The sequence below is a fragment of the Sus scrofa genome, chromosome 4, assembly GCF_000003025.6.
Source record: "Sus scrofa isolate TJ Tabasco breed Duroc chromosome 4, Sscrofa11.1, whole genome shotgun sequence".
Taxonomy (NCBI): Eukaryota; Metazoa; Chordata; class Mammalia; order Artiodactyla; family Suidae; genus Sus; species Sus scrofa.
The window spans coordinates 119,237,435-119,261,438 of record NC_010446.5 but is presented as its reverse complement, the minus strand read 5'-3'; the positions used below and the strand labels follow the sequence as shown (position 1 = coordinate 119,261,438).

General features: G+C 43.2%; 1 protein-coding gene across 12 annotated transcripts in view; it reads left to right on the top strand.

Annotated features, from left to right (window-relative positions):
• Window positions 2,932-24,004, top strand: part of SNX7 (sorting nexin 7) — a 217,522-nt gene continuing 196,449 nt past the window's right edge. For 8 of the 12 annotated variants that reach the window (XM_013997355.2, XM_021090764.1, XM_021090763.1 and 5 more), the window contains exon 1: window positions 5,571-5,790. In XM_013997355.2, coding sequence (XP_013852809.2) covers window positions 5,611-5,790 — 180 coding nt within the window. In that variant the 5' untranslated portion in view covers window positions 5,571-5,610. Of the gene's footprint in view, window positions 3,253-5,569; window positions 5,791-24,004 lie in introns of those variants that run through there. The other 4 variants (XM_013997357.2, XM_021090769.1, XM_021090770.1 and 1 more) reach the window with 3 other exon arrangements.

Sequence of the window (24,004 nt, the reverse complement as noted above, 5' to 3'; positions counted from 1 at the left end):
TCACGGCAATGCCGGATCTTTAACCCACTGAGCGAGGCCAGAGATCAAACCCACATCCCCATGGATACTAGTCAGATGGGTTTCCGCTGTGCCAAGAAGGGAACTCCTGAAACTGCTACTTGGAAGCAGTACTAACATATCATGAACACCCATCCGTAAACCAGGTTCAGGGTTTTCCTTCCTCAGGCAGCTGGTTCTAAAGAGATTTCCAGAAAGCCATTTTTGGCAGGTTTTTTCCTCCTGGGACTATTCCTGGTACCTATTTTGTATTGTTCAGGAGCCTTCAGGAGACAGGACCACACAGTCCTTTGAAAGTTTAATATAAGACTTTATTCACAGGGGATGAAAGGAAGGAGGAATGGGATAGTAAGGGTTTTAGAATAGGAATTCGAAAGAATACAGGAATAGCAGGTATAAGATGGGACCACTACCCCTGGGGCTGAGATAAGTACCCTTCCCCAGCTATGGCAGAGATCTGGATACCCTTGGAGAGAGTACCACCATGGCTGCCAGAATGGTGAAGTCAGCGCGGTAGCTCATTAGTGGGAGCTGCTGGTAATCTACTCTCTGGGAGGTGCTGAGCCTCAGAACTTGCTAGGCACCAGGAGATACGATTGGAGACAGTTGGAACCAGGACCTCTAGAGGTCTCTTTCTCTGGAGTTTTGTGTACTTCCACATCCAGCTCAGACTGGGTCAGCTTGGGCGAGGCTGGCTGTGCAGGAGCAATGTCAGGGGATGGCTGATCTCCAGAGCCCCTCGTGTGTGTCCATTTTCAGGTCTGAGAGGAAGACGTGGGGCACACCAGCCTGGGCTGGGGGTGGTCCCACAGTATCTGGGTCTCTAGACGTTGCCTCCCTTGCTGTACAAGTTTGATCAAACAGCAGAAAAAGCTGTGCCCTGTGGGAAGCTTACCCTGGAGAAACTATGCAGGGGGCTGAACAAAGGCAGAAAAGAACTTTCTGCAGGACCCTCATCAGAGAGCACACGGGAAACAGGAAAAGGAAAACCCTTCCTCCTGCAGTGTCCTTCCAGGCCCTCTACTGACAAGGCTTAACATCATGCCAGGATCACAAAGGAGATAGAATGATAAGGCCCAGCACCATTATAATAGAACAGGCAACAAAAGTGAAAAAGCAAAAAATCAACCACTGGCACCACGACTGTGTTTCCCACTGTTGGATTTTTAGTTCTCTTTTTTGGTAGCATCTGTGGTTATTTTTATTCTCTTTATTTATTAAATAATTTATATTTGGTGTATTATTTAAAATTGAAGCTCTAATGCTTTTGATCGTTTATACAGTAATTCTAGCACATGGGAGATTGTTTCCTGGGATGTTTTTATTTTTTTGTTTTATTTTATTTTTTTAATTTTTTGTCTTTTTAGGGCCGCACCTAAAGCATATGGAGGTTCCCAGGCTAGGGGTCGAATTGGAGCTGTAGCTGCCGGCCTATACCACAGCCACAGCAACACAGGATCTAAGCCATGTCTGCAACCTACACCACAGCTCACAGCAACACTAGATCCTTAACCCACTGAGTGAGGCCAGGGATCGAACCCACATCCTCATGGATACTGGTCGGGTTCGTTAACCACTGAGCCATGACAGGAACTCCTCCTGGAATGTTTTTAATTCAAGTTGTGTCTGCTTGTGCCAGAGATCCCAGAGAAATATTACTCAGCTAGCATCACTTGTAATGCTCAAAATTGTGACTTCTTGAATCAAGGTTAGGATTTGGGGGGAAGGTGGGAAATCTCTCCCACTTTGAGCCTGGGTTGATCCAGAAGAGTTTTGTTATTGATGACTATTTTACCCATTTCCATTCCCATTATTCTTTCATGATAATTCAAACTCACACTGAGGCCAGTCCTACCATCCCACCAGGGGGCCCGCCGAGTATCAGCTCAGGAGTTTTAGTCTTACTTTCTCACTTAAACTTACTTTCTTACTTTGTTCCTAGAAGTCTCCTACTTCCTTGAAAGCTCCTCCATGCATTTAAAAGACTCTTGTTAGAGTTTGTCAGACTATTTCATGGAAAGACTGTAGATTTATCTATTCTGCTAAATTCCAAGAATCCCCAAATAGCCTTATAAATCCTCTTAGCTATTTTTTTAAGGCAACATATATAACACTTTCTTTCAGGGAGCCTTAAATTACTTACCACTTATTACTTACCTTGGGTAAGTTATTAAACCTCAACGTGGCACCGAAGTGACAACTCCTACTCCTCTTGCAGCCACATAATCTGGAGGATGTCACGATTTGTCCTTAATGGAAAAGACACATCCCTCCTCCACAAGTTTCTTCCAGCACAATCATCCATGAACTTACTGACTGGCTTATTTCCCATCAGGTTTTGCATATAACATTTTTTTTTCTAATCAATTAAATCACGTTCCAGCAAAAGAAGTCAAGCCATCGGGCAATGCCCCTGGGGTGACTTGTCTTATCATGAATCCCATTAGCAGAATCACTCTTCTTTGTGTGTGGTTGAATGGCCTATTAAACATGCAGTTTTCATCTCAGGAGGTCCCACCTGGAAAGTGTGGGAGAGGGGCAGCTTTTTGACAAGATGTATATTTTTACAATAAAAACTTATATGATATTATTTCTCCTATACTCAGAATAAGAGTCCAAAAAAAATCAAGGGACAGGACTGGGTAGGGCTTCTGTTAATATTATACCTGTAAAGTTTTGGACCCTGTCGGTTGAGAGGTTTTACTACCCAAAAAAGAAGGCTTCTATTAAAGAACCCAGGGATGATTCTGTTGGAGACCATTGAAACTGCTGAACAATGCAGTAAACAAATTGAGCGCACGTGCAAAAGCACAACCGCTAAGAGCTAGCCTTAGCATTAACTGCACCTGATTTTGCTCATTAACCTACGTCACCGTCCCTAATAAAAGGCTTGCGGGCTAAAACCTAGGCGTCTTCGTTCTGCGGGAAGGGGTGCTTCCTGGTCCTCCGCTTTTCGAGATGTAGGCGTCTTCTGTGATGTATCATGCCGCGTGGTCCCTCTTCCAGGATCTCCCATTGCCCTGCAGCGCTGGACAGGGCATGATCCCATTTAATGGGAAGCTGGGATGGCGAGGTAGCAATTTAGCATTTTTCATGCCACTGAATAAGCAAGCAGCCATGGCATGGTGGTAATCAAATTCAAAAGTTTAGTCATCAGTTATAAAATATCAACAGAATTACAGCAGAATTGCAGGAGATAAAAACATGTTAGACCTGGAGCTGCACTGATGATGGGTAGGTTTGGGTTTTCTTCTTTTGGGGAACTGGGGACAATATACCTAGATGTTGGATGCATAGCTGAACTGTAATTAGTAGGAATGGGAAAGAAAAGTGTATGAAGAAATGGGATTTTTGGCGTTCCTGTCGTGGCGCAGCGGAAATGGGTCCGACTAGGAACCATGGGTTGAGGGTTTGCTCAGTGGGTTAAGGATCCGGCATTGCCCTGAGCTGTGGTGTAGGTCACAGACGCGGCTCGGATCTGGTGTTGCTGTGGCATAGGCTGGCAGCTGCAGCTCCTATTTGACCCCAAGCCTGGGAACCTCCACATGCCGCAGGTGCGGCCCTAAAAAGACCAAAAAAAAAAAAAAAAAAAATGATTTTAATGTTGAGTAACCAAAGGAATGGATTATAGCAGCTCTGCCCCCATCCTATGCCCTTTTTGCCAATGAGTATCAATATGGGTTTTTCTATGCTTAGAAATCTAGTTTCCCTTTGAAAGCTCTGTAGGACTTGGCCAGGTGGGCCAAGTAGATTGCCCCTTCACGGTTTTGAAAGGAGAACTATTGAATCAGAAACAGGAGAGGCAGCTGTGGCACTCTGTGGGCGCCAGCACCTGGAGTCCATCGACATCCGCGGCAGGGGCAGTATGTGGAAGGGGCACGGCATCCAGTGCTCAGGAATGGTGTCGGTGATGTCTGCCTTGTTCGTTCTGTAGCATGGGTTTGGCTGTGGTCCAAGCTGTACACTCCTGGTTTGTTCTGCCCATTTTCTGAGCATGTCTCTGGTCTTTCTGGCAATTCAGGCGTCACAGTGTCCTTAAGAATTTCCTGGCTGAAACTGTAATTTGAAAAACGGAATCGTCCTCACTAGCAGAACGAGCTTAGAGAAAAAATAGACTTTTAATGACTTGTATTCCTTATATACCTTAGCAGAGAGCCTTTTTAAGTGAGGACATCTGCTACTGTGGTTTATTAATAAGTAATGTCATCCCTCAGCTTAAAATGTTATAATTTATGAAGGAATGTAAGGCATTTACATGAAATAAATACAATCTATAACATGAAATAAAACTAAGTGCTAAATTGGGAATAGACCTGCATCAATCAGAAAGTCTTCCTGAACAATCAGAAAGTCTTCCTGAAAGAGATGGGATTATAGTTAATTCCTGAAGGGTGGCAGGAGATGGCATTTTGATTACAGGAACTATAAAGCAGAGGAAGGAAACTGGATAGTCAACAGCCAGGGAGATCAGCTTGACTGAAGAAATGCCTGTATGAACTGAAACCAACTTGAACGCTTAAGAGGGAACATATTACTAAGGCCTTGCTCTCTGAAGGGAAAAAGAAATTCTCTTTCTCCAAATATCTTACATATGTCTTCAATTTTCCCCCCCAAACTTAAAACCTTTAAACATTAGGCTACACCCCTTGCCAGAAGAGGTTTTAGAAATCAAGTCTGAATTAACCTCTTCTCAGGCTATGTGCATACTTCTTAGATAGTCTTTCCTGGGTTGATGATTAAAAAAAAAAAAAAAGAGCTGGGGCTGCGGCGAGTAATAAAAGGTAGTTCCAAATACATCAACTTGCGTTCACTTTTCCATTATTTTTGGAATTTTGTTTTGTTTTTTTAATAATACAGTGAACTACATAATGACAGCTTTGCACTGGCAGTGTCAAGACCAGTGATTATTTCTCGGTGGCAATGTCCAGCCCTGCCCCTCTCCTCGTCTGGGGGAACACAGTTGCTCCTTGACGTCAGGAAGACTTTCGGGAGTAAAGATACACTTGAAAGTGGCTGCAAATGGTTTTAAAATCCAAGTTCCCTGGCTTGACAGTGAAATGACCACAGAGTCCGGTCACTGGGTCAAAAATCAATGACCAAACAGGGGGGCGGGTTGCATTAGCCTTAGTAAAAGCGGGACTAAAACCACAACCCAGAAGAAAGGCAACCATTAAAATCCAGGAAATAACAGTGTTGGCTCTTTCTCTTGGCGAGATGGGTCGGCAGCTGTCCAAGCCCTTTGGGGCTCCTCTGAAGTTCGTGGCTCCCTCTTCGGCGAGCCCAGACCCCCGCCCTCGCGGATACCCTCGGGGCAGCCCGGCAGCCAGGTCCCTCGCGAGGCCGCCCTCTTCCTCCCCGCAGGGGACAGCGTCCCAGGCCCCACCCGAGGCCCAGCCCGCCGCGCCTGCAGCAGGCCCCAGGCCAGGTGGGGATGTGCCCGGGTCCCGAGCTGGCCCGGCAGTTCCGCGTCTGCGCAGCGGACGTGGGGCTGGAGCGGGGCTGGCCGGGGAGGCGCAGGATGCGCGGGAGCCAATGGGCACGCTGGGGGGAGCCGGGCTGGCGGCGGCGGCCGGCGGGCCGCGCACTCTCGGGATGGAGGGCGAGGGCCGGGCATCTCGGGCGCGCTCCTCCGGCCTCCCGGCGGGGGGCGCCGGCGGGGACTGCCCGGGGGGCGCCGCCCCCCTCCCGGGCAGCAGCGGCTCCTCCGCGCTGCTGCCGGCCGAGGTGCTGGATCTGGATGAGGACGAGGACGACCTGGAGGTGTTCAGCAAGGTGAGGGCGGCGGCGGCGGCGGCGCGTCCCGGGAAAGTTCCAAGGCAACTCCGGGAGTTGGCCCCGCGGAGCGGCGGCCGCCCCTGCGGGCTCGGAGGCGGGCGTGGGTGGATCTGTCCCCGCCACCGCCGCCGGACCCCGCCTGGCGGCTCGCTGTACCCGGGGCTGCGTCCTGGCGGGTCCCGAACCGCAGCCGCTCCCGGCTGGCTCTGCACTTTGACCTTCTGTTCGGCAGGGCCGTGGCTTCGTGGAGTCTGCAAAGTTGTGATATTCTCCCCCGCCCCGTTTCTCCTTTTTCCTTCTCTGACGCGGACATTTCTAGGGACAGTGGCCGAAGCCGGGAGGCGGGGACCCGCAAGTGCCCCAGTGCCTGGTCGCTTCAACTCTGGGAACGAGATCACCCAAGTCTGGAGAAATGATTCTTGACTTAGTGCGGTTGCTGGTTGTGGAATTGAGACTTGGGGGGCGCCGGGGGTGAGGCTCAAGTCGAGTGGCAAGAGGCGTGAGGGAATCCCTCTTCGGGAGAAAACGGCTCGTGTGTCCTGCAGGGAAGCTCCTGCGCTGCCGAGCTCAGGATTTTTCAGATAGTCAGCTCCTGCCACCCAGCCCACAGCCAGCGCTTTCGATTTTAAGCCTGCCCCGGGGAAATCGAGGACCAAAGGGCCCTCTGAACTTGCAGGATAGTTGCAGAGAAAATGACCCAGGATGGTGGCAGACTTGTGGGTGCTTTTAGGCTGGTGGGTTGTCATTTCTTTTTGGAAGAGAAAAATACAGTTCTTGCAGGGCCCTTCACTGCCCCTGCAGCTTCGCCCACTGCTGCCGGTAGAAGATTGGAGTTAAGATGAGAACATTGTGTGAATTACTGAGGATTCTGTGCTGTGGGTAAATGTCACCTTGAGTTCAGCAACTGTTTCACCTCTGCTTCATTCTGGGAGAGAGGTTAGAACGTGAACAAGCCTACTCTGACCCCAAAGAGGAATATGTCAAACTCCCCCCTTTACTTTAGAATTAAATGGTAGGCACAGTTGTGTTCCAGATGTTCAGAGGATCAGTCTTGTACTCTTGATAAAGTCATTTGATCTTTCAGTGTATTTAAATTCTGAAACAGTGGAATTATTCTATGTTCACTTGGCAACAGTTAACACTGCCTTTTTATGTTCCCCACAGACTTGATGTTCAGATAGGACAATTGGCCAGTTCTTTGTTCACATTGCTTTTTAGGATACCATTAGTCTATGAAAGTTAGTGTGTGGCTCTGCCTTAGGAATCTTCCAACACCACATAGGGTGGGGCTAGAGACAGTGTTGGGAGTGGCAGTTGCATATCATCAGAATCATCTGGGATTGTTTAAATTTGTCTTGTGGTTTCTCTTTCCCCAAATTTTAAGTATTCCAGCCACCATTAAGGGTCCCTGTTTTAATGAGTCCCTGTTCTCAAAGGCAGATCTTTGGTGAAGCTAATGTAAACGTTAACGGCAGCTGTTTGTTGGCCCAGGCCTGAGAAGTGTTGGAAGTTACTGGGAGTTGTTCCGCGTTCTAGGTGGGAAGGGAACGACAGGTTGCAGCCAGACGCATTTCTAAGTAAGCATTTCTGGTGAAGTGCCTAAAGCTATCTCAGTAGAAAGGAATCTAGAACTCGATGGCTATCGGTCGTGGCGATTTCTTTCCTCACTCTAAATAAAAAGGCATTTTTCTGCCTAATTTTATGTTTGCAATTTTGTATTCTGTTTTAAAGGATGTAAGATTCAGCAGCATACTTACCACTGCTTTGCTAAGCAGGGCAGATAATAATGTGCACTATTGTATTTTAATCTATACAACTGGTTTCTGTAGAAGAGTTTCTCAACTTTTTCTAAGTGTCCAACATACGGAGTTATACAACAGGAATAACAGGCAGAGTGCATCCGGGTATATAGGTCCTGTCTGCTTATATTTTAGGAAGTTGAATTTTCCAACCATTACCCACGGTTAGACAAGCACATTTAAGAAAGTCGTTTTCATTTGGTCTCCTCTCTGCTGCACCTTTTTGAGCCGGCTCCTCTGTAGAAGGCTGACACTGTCCACCCGCCCTTAAGACGGTATCAAGCATTACTTCAGAAGTTTGCTAATGTGATCCTCGGGTGCTTTGAGATCCACCTCTTTCATATTCAGTCGACATTTACACATGTCATCTCTTATCTCCTTAGATTATTTCTGACTATGTGCTGTGCCCCTGTGCATAAGCCTTTTTTTTTTTTTTCTCTCTTCTATTCTTTGGACGTAGAGTTAACATGTAATAGTGTATTAGTTTCAGGTGTACAACATAGTGGTTTGACATTTGTATGCACTGATGAACTGACACCGTGGTAAGTCTAGTAACCATCTGTCAGCATGTAAAGTTACTGCAATATTACTGACTATATTATCTATGCTATGCATTATATACCTGTGACTTCGTGGTTTTGTAACTGGAACTTTGCACTTCTTAATCCCCTTAACCTATTTCCTCTTCCCTCCCCCAAACTACCAGTTCATTCCTATCTATGTTTCTGTTTCATTTTGTTTTTCCCTTTGTTCTTTTTTTAAAATTTTTGATTTTTTTCTTTGGGGGGGAGCTGCATCTGTTGCATATGGAAGTTCCCAGCCTAGGGGGTCGAATCAGAGCTGCAGCTGCAGGCCTACACCACAGCCACAGCAACGCCAGATTCCAGCTGCATCTGCATTTTACTTCACACCTTGCATCAACACCGGATGCTTAACCCACTGAGCGAGGCCAGGGATTGAACCCACATCCTCAGGGACGCTATGTCAGGTTCTTAACCTGCTGAGCCACAGCAGGAACTTCTGTTTTTTCGATTCTGCAGATAAATGAAATCATAAAGTATTTGTCTTTCTCTGTCGGAATCATTTCACTTAGCAGAATACCCTCTCGATCCACCCATGCTGTTGGAGATGGCAAGATATCATTCTGTTTTATGGCTGAGTAATATTCCCTTGTGCACATATCCACAGCACCTTCTTTGTTTATTCCTCTCATGATGGACACTTAGGTTGCTTCCACATCTTGGCTGTTGTAAATAATACTGCGGTGACATAGGGATGCATGTATCTTTTCAAGTTAGTGTTTTCCTTTTCTTCAGATAAATACTCTGGAGTGAGATGGCTGGATCACATGGTAGTTCTAATCTAAATTTTTCGAGAAAACGTCATACTGTTTTCTGCAGTAGCTGGACCAATTAACATTCCCAGCAACAGTGCACAAAGCTTCCCGTTTCTCCTCGTTCTCACCAACGCTTGTTTTTTGTTGTCCTTTTGGGTAATGGACATTTGGACAGGTGAGAGGAGGTATCATATTAAGGTTTCGATGTGCATTTTCCTGGTGATTAGTGTTGTTGAGCATTCTTTCCCTTTGTCTTCTGACCATCGTATGTCTCCCTTGGAAACTTATCTATTCAGGACCTCTACCCGTTTTTAATTAGATTGTTTGTTCATTTTCTTTTTTTTTTATTCATTTTATATCAAGTTATATGAGTTTTTTATATTTTGGATATTAACCCTTTTGCACATGTATCAGTTGCAGTTAGCTTCTTCCATTTGGTAGGTTGCCTTTGATTTTGTTGATGGCCGCTTTTGTTGCCCTTCTCTGAGGAAATAAATCTATACTTGTCTTGATTACTCTAGCTTTGTAGCGTAGTTTGAAACCAAGGAGCATGATACCTCCAGTTTTGTTATTCTTAAGATGGGTTTCGCTAGTCAAGGTCTTTTGTGGTTCCACACAAATTTTAGCATTATTTGTTCCAGTTCTGTGCAAAATGCCATTGATATTTTGATATTTTTGATAGGGCTTACATTGAATCTGTAGGTTACTTTGGGTAGTATGGATTTTTTTAATAATATTATTCCAATTCATGAGCATGGTGTATCTTTCCTCTTTCCATTTATTTGTGTCATCTTCAGTTCCTTTCACCAATGTCTTTTTTTTTTTTTTTTTTTTTTTTTTTTTGCTTTTTAGGGCCACACCTATGGCACATGGAAGTTCCCAGGCTAGGGGCTGAATCAGAGCGGCAGCTGCTGGTCTGCCCCACAATGCCGGATCCTTAACCTACTGAATGAGGTCAGGGATTGAACCCGCATCCTCAGGTTTGTAACCTGCTGAGCCACAGCAGGAACTCCCTCATCAGTGACTTAGAGTTTTCAAAGCATAGGTCTTTCACCTCCTTGGTTAAATTTATTCCTAGGTATTTATTCTTTTTGAAGTGATTGTAAGTGAAATTGTTTTCCTAGTTTCTCTGGTAGTTCATTATTAGTGTATAGAAACACAACAGATTTCTATATATTGATTTTTGTATCCTGCACCTTTAATGGATTCACTTATTAGTTCTAATAGTTTTTGGTGGAGTCTTTAAGGTTCTCTCTGTATAGTATCATGTCATCTGCAAACAGTGATGGTTTGACTTCTTCCTTTTCAATTTGGATGCCTTTGATCTTTTTCTTATCTGATTGCTCTGGCTAGGACTCTCAAGACTGTGTTCAATAAAAGTGGCAAAAGTAGGTAACCTTGTCCTATTCTTGATCTTAGAAGTCAGTGTTGTGAATGATATTAGCTGTGGGTTTGTCATATATGGCCTTATTAATTTGAGGTGCGTTCCCTCTCTACCCACATTGTTGAGAGTTTTTAATTGTAAATTGATGTTGAATTTTGTCAAATGCCTTTTCTTTTTCTATTGAGATAATCATATGATTTTTATCCCTCATGTTGTAAATGTGGTTTATTATCACAATCCATTTGCAGATCAGAAGCTTTTTAAAGAGTAGGCTCTTTGACTTATAAGTATTCGTGGTTGCACAGTATATTAAATGTTCCTGGTAAATACACGTTAGGTATTTCTTTTTCTTTTTTTGTCTTTTTTGCCTTTTCTAGGGCTGTTCCCGCGGCATGTGGAGGTTCCCAGGCTAGGGGTCTAATTGGAGCTGTAGTCGCTGGCCTATGCCAGAGCCACAGCAACGCAGGATCCAAGCCTCATCTGCAGCCTACACCACAGCTCACGGCAACACCAGATCCTTAACCCACTGAGCGAGGCCAGGGATCGAACCTGCAACCTCATGGTTCCTAGTCGGATTCGTTAACCACTGCGCCACGACGGGAATTCCTACGTTAGATATTTCTGTGTAAGATGCTATGCTAAGTATTCTTTGCGAAAAAAAGAAATGTGAGATTCTGTTCTTGTTATCACATCTTGATGTCCAGCTGGAAGATGTGACAGAAACTCTAACAACATAAATCAAGAGAGATGGAAAGTAAAACAAAGTATTGTTCTGAGTTTTCAAATAATTCAGTTAGGGGAAAATGATGCCAACTCTCAGGAGAGCACAGGGACTGCAGAGGTTATTGACTTAAAAGAACAAGAATAGATGTGGAAGGTAGGAGAACATAACCAAAAAACCAAAAAAAAAAAAAAAAGATGAACATTATAGCAATAGAGTATAGTTTTAGAATTGGGCCAAAATGAGATGACGCTTGCAAAATATTTATGTAGAGAAAAGGGGCAAAAGTGTCTACATTTAAAGGAAAAAGTTCTCTTTTGGGGTGGAAATAGTATATTAAAAGAAATTACCCTTATTTTTATTAAATAGTGTGTAGAAGAAACAGCAGTTGAAACAGAGCATAAGTAAATAGGTCACAGTGAAACACTGAGACGTGTATTTGTTGCTCAGTAAATAATAGCTTTTATTACTAGCCTTTTAAATGGTATTCAGGACCATAAAGTGAAATGTATATCATCTAGGATAATCAGAGAATTTACAGATGTAATTATCCTCATTACCAGTAGTCATCTTGGAGAATGCAGGTGTAGGGCCCAAAAGCTAGAGATAGGTAAAAATTCTTTTTTAAAAATAATGGGCCAGAAAGGAAGTTCTGAAAGGTGCGGACCAATGGGCTTAATTTCAGTCTCCAGAAAAGCTATCAAAGCCACAGAAGCGTTTAGTATATTAGTATAAACACTTTGGGAAGAAGGCAACAATCTTCTTTTTTTTATAAGAAAGGTGGAAAATTAAGATTGTTTTTATGGTAAATCAGAAATACAACAATGTATGTATTTACTCAAACACAGTTTTTGAAAGAATCACTCATTTTTGTGGAAAAAAGATTATTTTTGAAAGAATAATGAAGTATAATTGTTGAGACCTCCAGCTCGCAGATACTTAGAAGGTAACTGGAAGTTTGATTATCAATTTTTCTCATTTGTTCTCTGAATCATCTTTATTTAGTTCCTATTGTGTGCCTCTAGCCTCTATTAGCCAGGGGCATGATAAGAATCAGAATTATCTCCAATGATTTAAATAAAAAGTTTAATGCAAGAACTGGTTTTAGAATTTTGAGCAAGTTGCAGGAACAAGGAAAGGATCCTGAGGCACTTAGAGGCTGGCAGGAGCAAAAGCCATTAGCACCCCTAGTTGTAAGGAGAAGAGGAATCGAAATAGTGTTGCTGGATCCCAGTGAGAGCTGGAGCTATGAAGAAGCGGCCACTTCCATGTGAGCTGTATTTGCAGAGAGATGTAGCTGGAAATGTGCCACTGCCAGAAGTGTGATGCCAAAGTCGGGAGGAAATAGGGAGTATATTCTCTGTTCTTCTCCTCCTGCTCCTGGGTCTCCTGCTTGTGCACTGGACAAGCTGCTCGGGTGATGTCAAAGATGGGGGGGTCGGCTTCCTAGGGCACAGAGAATAGATGGACGGGAGCCGGAAGGGGGTGAAAAGAAAGAATAAGCAGCATAATACATAGTACTACAAAAGTGTGGAGGATAACTTTGGATAAAGAAAGCCCCATCACTACCTCCCATCCCATATGCTCTTCTATAATGGGACCGGCCACCTTCCCGTCAAGAGGTGGGATCCAGGGGCTCTCACTGAATCTGGGTGGGACTTCGACTGCTTGGACCACTAAGGTCTGGTAGAAGTGAAAGTCTGCAATTTCCAGGGCCAGATCATAAAAGGAAATGCAGGCTGCACTTTGTCCAGTGGGACACTGAGCTTTTGGGTGTTGCCATGTCAGAAGTGCCATCTAAGACCTCCATGTTGTGAGGAAGCCCAAGTTACATCAACAGACTACATGTCAGTGCTCCAGTCAGCAGCCCGTGCCGAAGTCCCAGGCACCGCCCAGCATTGACTGTCTTGTAAGTGAAGATGCCTAATGTGCTGTCAGCCCCCAGCATTGAGTCATCAGATCTTATCAGCCGAGGTCCCACGTTTGGAGGAGAGACAACCCCATTTCTGCTATCTCCTGTCAGAATTCTTGACCCAATAAACTAGTGATAACATATAAAAACCAATGGTCTTATACTCCTAAGTCCTGGGATGGTATGTTATACAGCTGTAGAAACTGTAACAAAAGCCGATAGTCTGTATTACATAGCCTTGCAGATCTTTTGATAAATTATAATGTGAAGCAGACCGTGAAGTGTGATTGGGATAAATGTAAAGGTTCTGAAGAAAGTTCTGCTCATCATTGTAAATAAAACTATAGCCAAGACATAAGCTTAATGTTTGGCACAAGAGACCATAGAAACACTGCCTGTATTTGTAAGCAGTGGAGTCAGGGTTTCGAGTTTTATTTCCTTGAGCAAGTTGCTTAACCTCTCAATGCCTCAGATTTTTCATTGTAAACTGAAGATTCAGTGACTACTAGATTTAAAGAGCCTTCAAACAGTGTCTGGCCCTTAGAAACCTTCTCGAGTATTGATCAGACACACACAGTCACTGTAGGATCCTGCTGTCCAGAAAGAACTGCAGTGATGGACCTATTCTAGACACTTCTGTTTAACGTGGCAGCCCCTGGCCACATGTGCCTTTTGAGCACTTGAATTGTGACTCATACAGCTGAGGAACAGAACTCTTCTTTGTATTTAATTTGAATAAATTTACATTTAAATGTGCTAGTGCCTACCAGTTTGAGGAGTACAGGTCTTAAACAAATTGATATTTTATTACTAGCTTGAGTGTATTACTAGCTTGGGTCAGGATGAATGAATGGTTTCCTCCTTTGGTGATCTGGACAGAAATAGAACACACACACACTATACGTGACATGTATATATGTATATAGTGTGGGCATATGAATGTGTATGTATATACATAAATGTAGTGTGTGTGTATGCAGGGTGTGTACACATGGCAGATGTGTCTGTGTGTGCATTCTCAATTGTCAAACTCACTTAAAATCTAGAATACAGGATTACAGAAGGTTTTAAATCCTGTGTTCCCCTTCCTCTGACCTTCTTCCTGGTCCTGTCTCAGTGGCTTAAAAAAAAGGGGAGCCAATAAAGAAAAGAAAAATAGTGTTGATCCAGGGCTCTCTCTGTTTCTCCTGCCAGAAGCTCCACTGTCGACCATCCCAGCCTTCTTATATGTTAGGTTGTCTTACATTCCTCCCCGAGGAGGAAGAGTGGCGAGTGACCTTCTCCTTATGAGCGAGTGTACATGGTCACCAGCAGACTTAAATAAGGAAATTGCCAGAGAAGTTTGGGGAAACCTTAGGACCATTTTACGTACAGACTTTCCCAGTGGTTTTCAGTGACTGAGTGATCAATATACCCAAATGACACAGTATTGAATTTGGAAAAGCACCGTCTTTTCAAGGTCATGGGAAATATCAGCTGTACTGCACTTCGAACTTTCCATGCCACCTAGGTTCCCTCCCATCCTCAGTATTTGACAGGAAACAGCAGAGGAACATTTTGTCATCTGTGGACCACATGTCCTCCTCCTTTGGCATGCCACTTTGAGAGAGTGTCTCAAGTCTAGTCTGAGCTTAGCAGAAGAAGGGCTGGGACCCATCAGCACAGTCTTCCATTGGCACAAGGAGTGGGGAGGGGAAGGGCTGAAGTAGTGCGGGTCTCGCCATGCACTTGGCCATCGTGAAGGAGAGTGAACTTTCCCTGATGAAATGTTCTGGCAGCCCTGACCTGTGAAGAAAGGCCCAGAAGAACAAAATGTAATTTCGCTGGGAAAAGACATGGGCTAATTCTTTTAACAGCTCTTTATGAAGAGTTGTTATGATCTAGGTGGATTAAATGTTTGTAGTTTGGAAGGGCAAACCTGGAACCACTAGGTCAAAAATATGTGAAGATAAGTTTTAGGTCAATTTATGGGATAGTTTTCTAATGGAAAATTCCAAAATGAAAAGGATTACTCTGCTTGGCCATAAATTCGGTCGCTGAAAATGGCTCTAGCACAAGCTGGATGACTAGCTGTCCCAGAGGAGAGGAGGCTGTGTTTGGACTGTCCCTTCCTGCTATTAAGAGGCTGTTACAAATGGAATTTTAATGTACGAAACTTGACCACAGGAGCAATGGAAACTCTTCGTTCAGTGGTCCTGCTCATCCCTGCGACTTAATTCCCAAACTGAACTAGGTTGTGCCTTCCTGAATTCTTACAGATCTCTTCCCACACTTATCTTTTCTGTTTTGTCCTCTGCTAATGATGTGACAATTTCTTAGATATCTAGGATAAAATACTAGGTCTTACCTTCTGTTGATTCCTTTCACCCACCCTTCATGTCTCGTGTCCATCTGAAAAGGCTCCATTGGGTGTATCTTCTTGGTATCTCTGGAATTAGTGCCTTTTTCCTTTTCCCACTGCTCCAACCCCAAGTAGTTATGTGGTTACTTCTGAGAACTATTTAAACAGCCACATCTTCAGTCTTCTGATGTTCTGCCTGGAGTCAATCCTGTGTGTTCCCAGAAATGTGATTTTTCCCAGAGCACACAGCTCTGAAATAGTGAACATACTATCACATTGTGTCCTTTGAGGTCTTGGTAATCAGCTTCTCCTGCCTCTTCTCTCTCCCTTCCTCTTTCTCTCTCTTGCCTTCCTGTCAAAGTATGTTCCATGAATCTGTTGGATCACCTGGGAGCTTGCTAGAAATGCACTTTCAGAACCCACTCCAGACCCCATGAATCAGAACCTTTAGCAGGATTCCTCAGTGATGTGTTTGCACCTTGCAATTGACGGTTGGGTCAACGAAACAAAATCCTTTCTGTTATTTATGGCCCATTGTAAATCTGCCCCTTCCAGAAGAGCTTCTTCGTTTTCCAGTTGGAATTAATTTCTCCCCCCATGTGCTCCCCATAATGGTGTTTTGAATATAATACTTAATCCATTTTACCTTATAAATAGGTATTTCTTTCTCTTCTCTAAAATCTTGATTGCTTGTCTCTCTCCAATAAATTACACTCCTTGAAGGCAGGAGAGTAGGAACTCCAGCTGTTAATGGAATAAATGCATTAATTTATGACATGGCCTGTGCCTTTTTTCATATATATGGACACGGTTATTAAAGTATTGGCCAGTGATCTGTTTTCTGTAAATTTAGTTTGCATAGTACTGGTCTTCCCAATCTGGTTACTAGATCAAATAGAATTTAAAACAAATTTGTCTTAATAAATGATGATTAAATGTTATTGATGAATGACACAGAGCTATGCTGGGCATCAATCCGGGACAAAATCTCCCGTTTAGATTTTATTAGAAGAAATAAATACAAAGCATAAAAAACCCCAAGGGAATCGTTGAGAAACCTTCTTTTACTTGGAAAAATAAATCCTTTTAAACTAATAGCACCTGTCTCAATCAGGGGGCTTGATTACAAGCAATGGAAACCAACTCAGGTAAGAAAGAAATGAAATGGTGCCTCACAGAAATGAAATGGTAGCCCACAGAATAGTCTGAAGGCTGGAAATGCAGAGGCAGAAAGGGACAGGCACTAGCAGAAACTATACCCAGTGTTATGTTTGGAAAGGGGGCTGGGTGTTGTATAGCCAAAAAATAAAATCCAGGAGAACCTAGCAGAAGAAATCTATGTAGTTCTTTTGTGCAGATAACAAAATCGAATTTAATTGGTCACTGGCAGTGGGGAAAATTATTACAAGTATTTTGCGAAAATGATGCTAAAAGGCCTCAGATTTGAACTTAATAAGATGTATTTTGTTTGGTTCTGAAAGTGGATTTTTATGTTTGCATTTTGCTTATTGGGACATGCCATTCCTGTGGCCGAGGGCAAAACATGTTAGCGCTGATGGAAACAGGCAGTGGTTTCCACATCTTCTGCCCAGACGCGTGACACTGTCCAAAGCAAGTCCCTGGTCAAATTCCCGGGGGTGGGGAACTCTTTTTCCCCCGGTAAGGAGGCAGTGAGAGTTACCTGTCAGTTGACCAGGTGATACATTCCTTTCATATAGAGACAGCAGTCATTAGAGACACTCATACCATCTCCTGCAGTGGTTTTGTAGCAAAATCATAAGCAAATGGCATGTTGAACTTTTCAGAATAAGGAAAAGTGATTTTTTTCCCCCTTATACAATGTTAAATACAAGAAAGAAAATTTTCCATTAGATAAGTTACCCAAGCATAAGAAATAAATGGAAAGGCATTTGTCATGATTAATGACCTCCAATTGGTTAATGCTCATGCGTGGTCTGAGTAAGATCCTACAGATTCTTGGAAACTTCTAGCTGTGCAGCACATGTCTGTCTTTGGATTTTTAGGTACACTATTCAATTATCATGGAGTTCTCCCTTCCCTTTTTTAAAGCTCTCGAAGATGAAAATGCAAACACTAAAAATTCTGCCGCAGGAAACGTCAAAATGAGTTTTGTTGGTTATACCTTCATCAGAGCCGGGGTGCTACCCATTTGCCTCCTTTCTGGTCCCCAACATCCTAAGACCTTTCCTGCCTTAGGCATTAAGGTTCCCCTGCCTGGAGTCCCCTTCCCTCGGTGTTTTTCTTGGCTGGCTCCTTCTCACATCACCTCCTTAGATACCGTCCCTGGCTGCTCTCTCTCAAAAGCGTTCCTCTTGTTTTCTGCCTTAACCACTTAGCCCAGCCATTCATGCCACTTTCTCTGAAATTGATTTCCTTGTTTACCAGTGCTTACTCACATCTGGGCTTCTGACAAGCTTCATGAGAGAAGGTACCATGCAAGCCGGTCTTGGCCAATGTCCCATCGCAGCCCAGTGCTTGACACCCAGCTGACATTCAATGACCATTTGTTAAATGAAGCAGTGCTGCTGTACAAGGTGCCCCTTGCATACGCGTAGGGGCGGTGGTGATGGTAGTGGCAGCTGAGTCTCGGTGCTTCCAATTAAGGAATCAGTGATTTGGGGAGAGTTGTTATTAGCCTATTTATCTGTAAAATGCAAGTGATGATAATTGCGATTTTCTTTCAGGTCGTTGAGAGGGTTTCCTGAAGTAATGCAAGTCGGTGTTTCTAAGATGCAGTCCCTGGCCCGCTCATCATTTGCTGTTATCCTAAATAAGATCGATGTTTATAGCTTGTATAAACAGCCATTTTGCATTTGTAGAGAGGCTCTTCAGAGGATCACAAAAATTTATTTGTTCCTAAATTTAAAGAGCGCGTACTTATATAAGGGAGGATATTGTGGTTAGATATCCATAGTCTAGGTCGGGTGACTTAGGTTAAAAGTATGGAAGCCATGGGAAAAAGTTCTGTGGAGCCAACGGAGGCACGGTGGATATAAAATCAAGGAGCTGGGGTACTTCTAACTTAGAATAGTTAAAGCATATATTTTTTTGATGACTGTTGAGATTGTTACCAGCAAGCTGGTGTTCTCTCTCAAATGCTGTGTTATATGCATAGATCCTCCCTTGAGTGTGTCATTACACACCATATCTGCCAGGCTTTTTAGAAATACTAGGGGGTAAGAATATTCTTGGTACAGCTGTTTGAACTGTCTACTAGTTGTCATATTTTATAGCATCTGTTAAGTCTCTTCAGAAATGCACTTAGAGGAGTACCCGTCGCGGCGTAGTGGTTAGTGAATCCGACTAGGAATCATGAGGTTGCCGGTTCGGTTCCTGCCCTTGCTCAGTGGGTTAACGATCCGGCGTTGCCATGAGCTGTGGTGTAGGTTGCAGACTCGGCTCAGATCCCGCGTTGCTGTGGCTCTGGCGTAGGCCGGTGGCTACAGCTCCGATTCAACCCCTAGCCTGGGAACCTCCATATGCCAAGAGAGCGGCCCAAAGAAATAGCAAAAAAGAGACCCCCCCAAAAAAAAATGCACTTAGATTTGTTGGGGTGGCTGGATATCAAGGCAACTCAGCCCTTTCTGTGGAGAGTGCTTCTAAAGACAGCACTTTGGTTTAGGGAAACCAGGATTGGTTTCATTTGCCGAGCCAGGATCCACTTCCGCCGTGCCTGCTAGGTGTGCAGCCAGCAGGTTGTGCTCCTCGGGAACCATTTTTGCTATATCCCTGGGTTGGGTCTGCAGTGCTATCTGCCCAGGGGACATATGTTCAGCTTCTTGAGGAGTTCTGATCAGGGTGACGATTTTTTTCTGGTTTGCTCTGTTTCCAGTCCGTCATCTCTGCATCTGTACTAGTAGATTGGTAGTGTTTCATACGTGCATCCGATACCCCACACTTATGTTAAGGCAAGTTTAAGAGACCCCCGTCATTTGTGGGTTTAGCCTTCCTGGCTTTAAATGTCTTGTGTGTGCACTAATGACATGTCTGTGAAGCACACATAACTGCACCCAAGGGTTGCAGGACATGCTTAGGGGAGGGATCCTTGCCTGTCTGTCAGTCTTGACATTTGACTTGTTTTTTGCCTGTCCTGGCTTATGCATGCAGTAATCTTTACCGAGCTGATTAAGAATATTAATTTGTGGGTGTGTATGTATGTGTGTCCAATTTGGGGGGAAAAAAAAGCCCCTAAAAGAAATGCAGATGCTACAAATCTGAAACTTCCTTGCCTTCTGCCCATCTCCCAGTGAGTAAGAGGACTTTATTTTTATTTCCAAGGTTCATGAGAAAACTGTGAAAAGATCATTAATAGACAGTTTTCAATAATAAAGAATATATTCTATCCTACTTGAACATGCCTTTTAAAAATGTTTAAAATGATTTTATTGAGAATATTTTTATGGCTACAAAAGGATATATATATATATATATATATATATATATATATATATGCATGTATTTATTTATTTTTATTTTTTTGTCTTTGCCTTTTCTAGGGCCATTCCCGCGGCATATGGAGGTTCCCAGACTAGGGGTCCAATTGGAGCTGTAGCTGCCAGCCTACGCCAGAGCCACAGCAACACGGGATCTGAGCCGTGTCTGCAACCTACACCACAGCTCATGGCAACGCCGGATCGTTAACCCACTGAGCAAGGCCAGGGATTGAACCTGCAACCTCATGGTTCCTAGTCAGATTCGTTAACCACTGCGCCACGCCGGGAACTCCTATATGCGTGTATTTATATTACACTCATCTCTACATGTTATGTAACCATCTAAATAATATCTGCAAAATATAGCAGGGGCAAACAGCCTGTGGGCCAAATCTGCTTTGTTTTGTAAATAAAGTTTTATTGGCATACAGCCCTACTCATTCATTTATAAATATATTCATTCATTTATTGTCTCTGGTTACTTTCATAGAACAGTGACCAGGTGAGTAATCGCGACGGAAACCATATGGTCTGTAAGGCTCAAATGTATTATCTGGTCCTTTGGAAACTGTAGATTCTTAGTAATAGAATAATATCTGCATCCATGTACTTGCCACTCATCTTAAGTAAAACCCCAAATTTTGGTGGGGTTTTTTGTTTGCTTTGTTTTGTTTTTTTGGCCACGCCAGTGGCATGTGGAAGTTCCCAGACCAGGGCTTGAACCTGCGCCATAGCAGCAACCTGAGCTTCTGCGGTGATAACACTGGATCCTTAACCCACTGCGTCCCAAGAGAACTCCCCAGATTTTGGTACCCGTATACCTTGGAGATATTGCATGTTTGGTTCCAGACCATCACAGTAAAGCAAATATTATGATAAAGTAAGGCACATATTTTTGTTGTTTTTCAGTGCGTATAAAAGTTATGTTTCTGCTATAGTTTATGCAATGTAGCATTACATCTGTGATATGTGTGATAGCATTACATCTACAAACACGATGTTCATACCTTAATTAAAAAAATACGTTATTCCTAACCTAACCTATCATCTGAGCTTTCAGTAAGTCATAATCTTTTTGCCACTGGAGGGTCTTATCTCACTGTTGGTAGCTGCTGACTGCTCAGCATGGTGGTTGCTGAATGTTGGGGTGTCTGTGGCGATTTCTTTAAGGTGATAATGAGGTTTCCTGTATTGTTTGACTCTTCCTTTCATGAAAGATTTCTCTGTAGCATGCAATGCTTTTTGATAGCATTTTATCTATAGTAGAACTTTTTTCCAAATTGGAGTCAGTCTTTTCAAGCCTTGCCAATGGTTCATCAACTAAGTGGATCAATTTATAGAATATTCTAAGTTCTTTGTCATCATTTCAAGTCGTCACAGCATTTCCATGAAGGAGTAGATTCCATTTTAAGAAACCACTTCTTTGCTTATTCATAAGAAGCAACTCCTGAAGTTCCTGTCGTGGTGCAGCAGAAATGAATCCGACTAGGAACCATGAAGTTGCAGGTTCAATCCCTGGCCTTGCTTAGTGAGTTAAGGATTCCATGTTTCTGTGAGCTATGGTGTAGGTTGCAGATGTGGCTCAGATCTGGAGTTGTGGTGTAGGCTGGCAGCTGCAGCTCCAGTTTGACCTCTAGCCTGGGAACCGTCATGTGCCACAAATGCTGCCCTAAAAAGCAAAAAAAAAAAAAAAAAAAAAAAAGCAATTCCTCATCTGTTCAAGTTTATCATGAGCTTTCAACAATTCAGTCACATCTTCAGCTTCCACTTAGAGGTCTAATTTTCTTGCTGTTTTGACCACATCTGCAGTTACTTCCTCCACTGAAGTCTTGAACCCCTCAAAGTCATCTATGAGGGTTGGAATCAACTTCTTCCAATTTCCTGTGAATGTTGATATTTTCACCTCTTCCCATGAATCGTGAATGTTTTGGTTCTTGATGGCATCTAGAATGGTGAAGCCTTTCCAGAGGTTTTCAATTTCCTTTGCCCAGATCTGTCAGAGGAGTCACTCTCTATGGCAGCTATAGTCATATGAAATGTCTCTCTTCAATAAGCCTTGAAAGCCAGAATTACTCCTTGATCCATGGGCCGCAATGGATGTTATGTTAGCAAGCATGAAAACAACATTAATCTCATTGTTCGTCTCCACCAGAGCTCTTGAGTGACCAGTTGCACTGTTAATCTTTTTTTTTTTTTTCCTGAGCAGTAGGTGTCAACAGTGGGCTTACAATATTCAGTAAATCATATTGTAAGCAGATGTGCTGCCATCCAGGCTTTGTGCTATTTATAGAGTGCTGGTGGAATTGATTTACTATAATAGTTAAGGGCCCTAGGATTTTTGGAATGGTAAGTGACCATTGACCTCGACTTTAAGTCACCAGCTGCATTAGCCCCTAAGAAGAGTTTAGAAGCCAGGCATTGACTTCAGTCTGGCCATGCAAGTCTTAGATGGCACCTTCTTCCAAAAATAAGTCTGTGTACCAAATAAAGTGTGCACCAAAAAGCTTTTTTAGTGTAACCACCTTCCTTAATTATTGGAGCTAGATCTTCTGCAAAGCTTGCTTCAGCTTCTATACACCAGCACTTGCTGCTTCACCTTGTATTTTTCTAGAGGTGGCTTCTTTCCTTAAAGCTCATGAACCAGCCTCTCTGCTAGCTTAAGATTTTTCTTCAGCAGCTTCCTCACCGCTTTCAGCCTTCATAGAATTGAAGAGAGTAGGGCCTTGGTCTGAATTAGGCTTTTTGGAGAGTCTTGGTTGGTTTGATCATCTTGCTTCCCTATCATTCCTGTGTTCACTGTAGAACGTGTAACTTCCTTCAAGAAATTTTCCTTTGCATTTGCAACTTGGCTGACACGAGAGGCCCAACTTGTAGCCCATCTTCACTTTTAAGCTGCCTTCCTCCCTAAGCTCAGTCCTTTCTAGCCCTTGACTTAAAGTGAGAGTCACGAGACTCTTCCTTTTCACTTGAACACCGAGTGGCCATGGTAGGATTATTACTTGGCCTGATTTTAGTATCGTTGTATCTCAGGGAAGAGCAAGGCCAAGGAGAGGGAGAGAGACGGGAGCAGCCAGAACACACATTTGTCAAGTTCAGCATCTTGTATGGGTGCAGTTTGTGGCATCCCAGGATAATTACAGTGTAACAGCACCATGACAAATAAAAAAAATAATGAAAAAATTGAGGTATTTCAAGAATTACCAAAATGTGACACAGAGATATGAAGTGAGTGAATGCTGCTGGAAAAAACATAGCATTGGTAGACTTGTTTGATGCAATTTGCTACAAACCTTCAATTTGTGATAAACGCAATATCTGGGAAATATAGTTAAACAAAGCATGGTAAAATGAGGCATGGCTGTATTCCCTGTGCAGCCCTCCCCAGGATCCTCTCTCTCTCATGCTTAAAAGAAAATAAGTTTGTTTTCAACATCTATTTGGTTTTCATCAAAAGTTTATCAAGATGGTTCTGGAATCAGAGTTTGACTTAAGCCATTTAGACTTTATGATGGTACAAAATTGATACACAGTCAGTAGAAACCATACTTGGACTTTGGAATTTTGATCTGTTCTTGGGCAGCGGATATGCTACCTGCTGAAGCTTTCCTGGTGCTGGACAGCGGCAGCGAGCCTCAGCTCCCAGGCAGACGTGTGATCACGAGGTAAACAGCTGACACACTTACAGCTGTTCTGTTCCCTGATAACCATTCTGTTTCAGTACAGTAGCCAATAGATCTCAGGAGATATTGAACACTGTATTATAAAATTGGTTTCGTATTAGATGATGTTGCCCAATTGTAGGCTACTATCAGTGTTCTGAGCAAGTTTAAGATCAGCTAGTCCAATAAGCTGTGAAGTTTGGTAGACTAGGTATATTAAATACATCTTTGATTTACAGTGTTTTCAGTTTATGATGAGTTTATTGGGATGTAACGCCATTGTAAGTAGAGGATGATTTAAATCTATATATCTGTATCTATATACATATAGATAGATATCTTGAAGCAATAGGTTTTAAGGATTTATATGAATATGGGCCTTGTATGTTTTAGGACCTTTAAAATGTGGTAGTGTCATGTGTGACTTCTTCTCTAATTTTTTTTTTTCCTAATACTTAGTTTCTGATATGTATCAATGGCCGTACCTGAGGCTGTAGTAGATTTTCATTGCTGTGTCGTATATATAACCTCGATTGCATACACCACAATTTATTTTTCCATTCCTCTGTTTCCAACAGTGCTGCCTTGAATGTTTTGGTACTTCT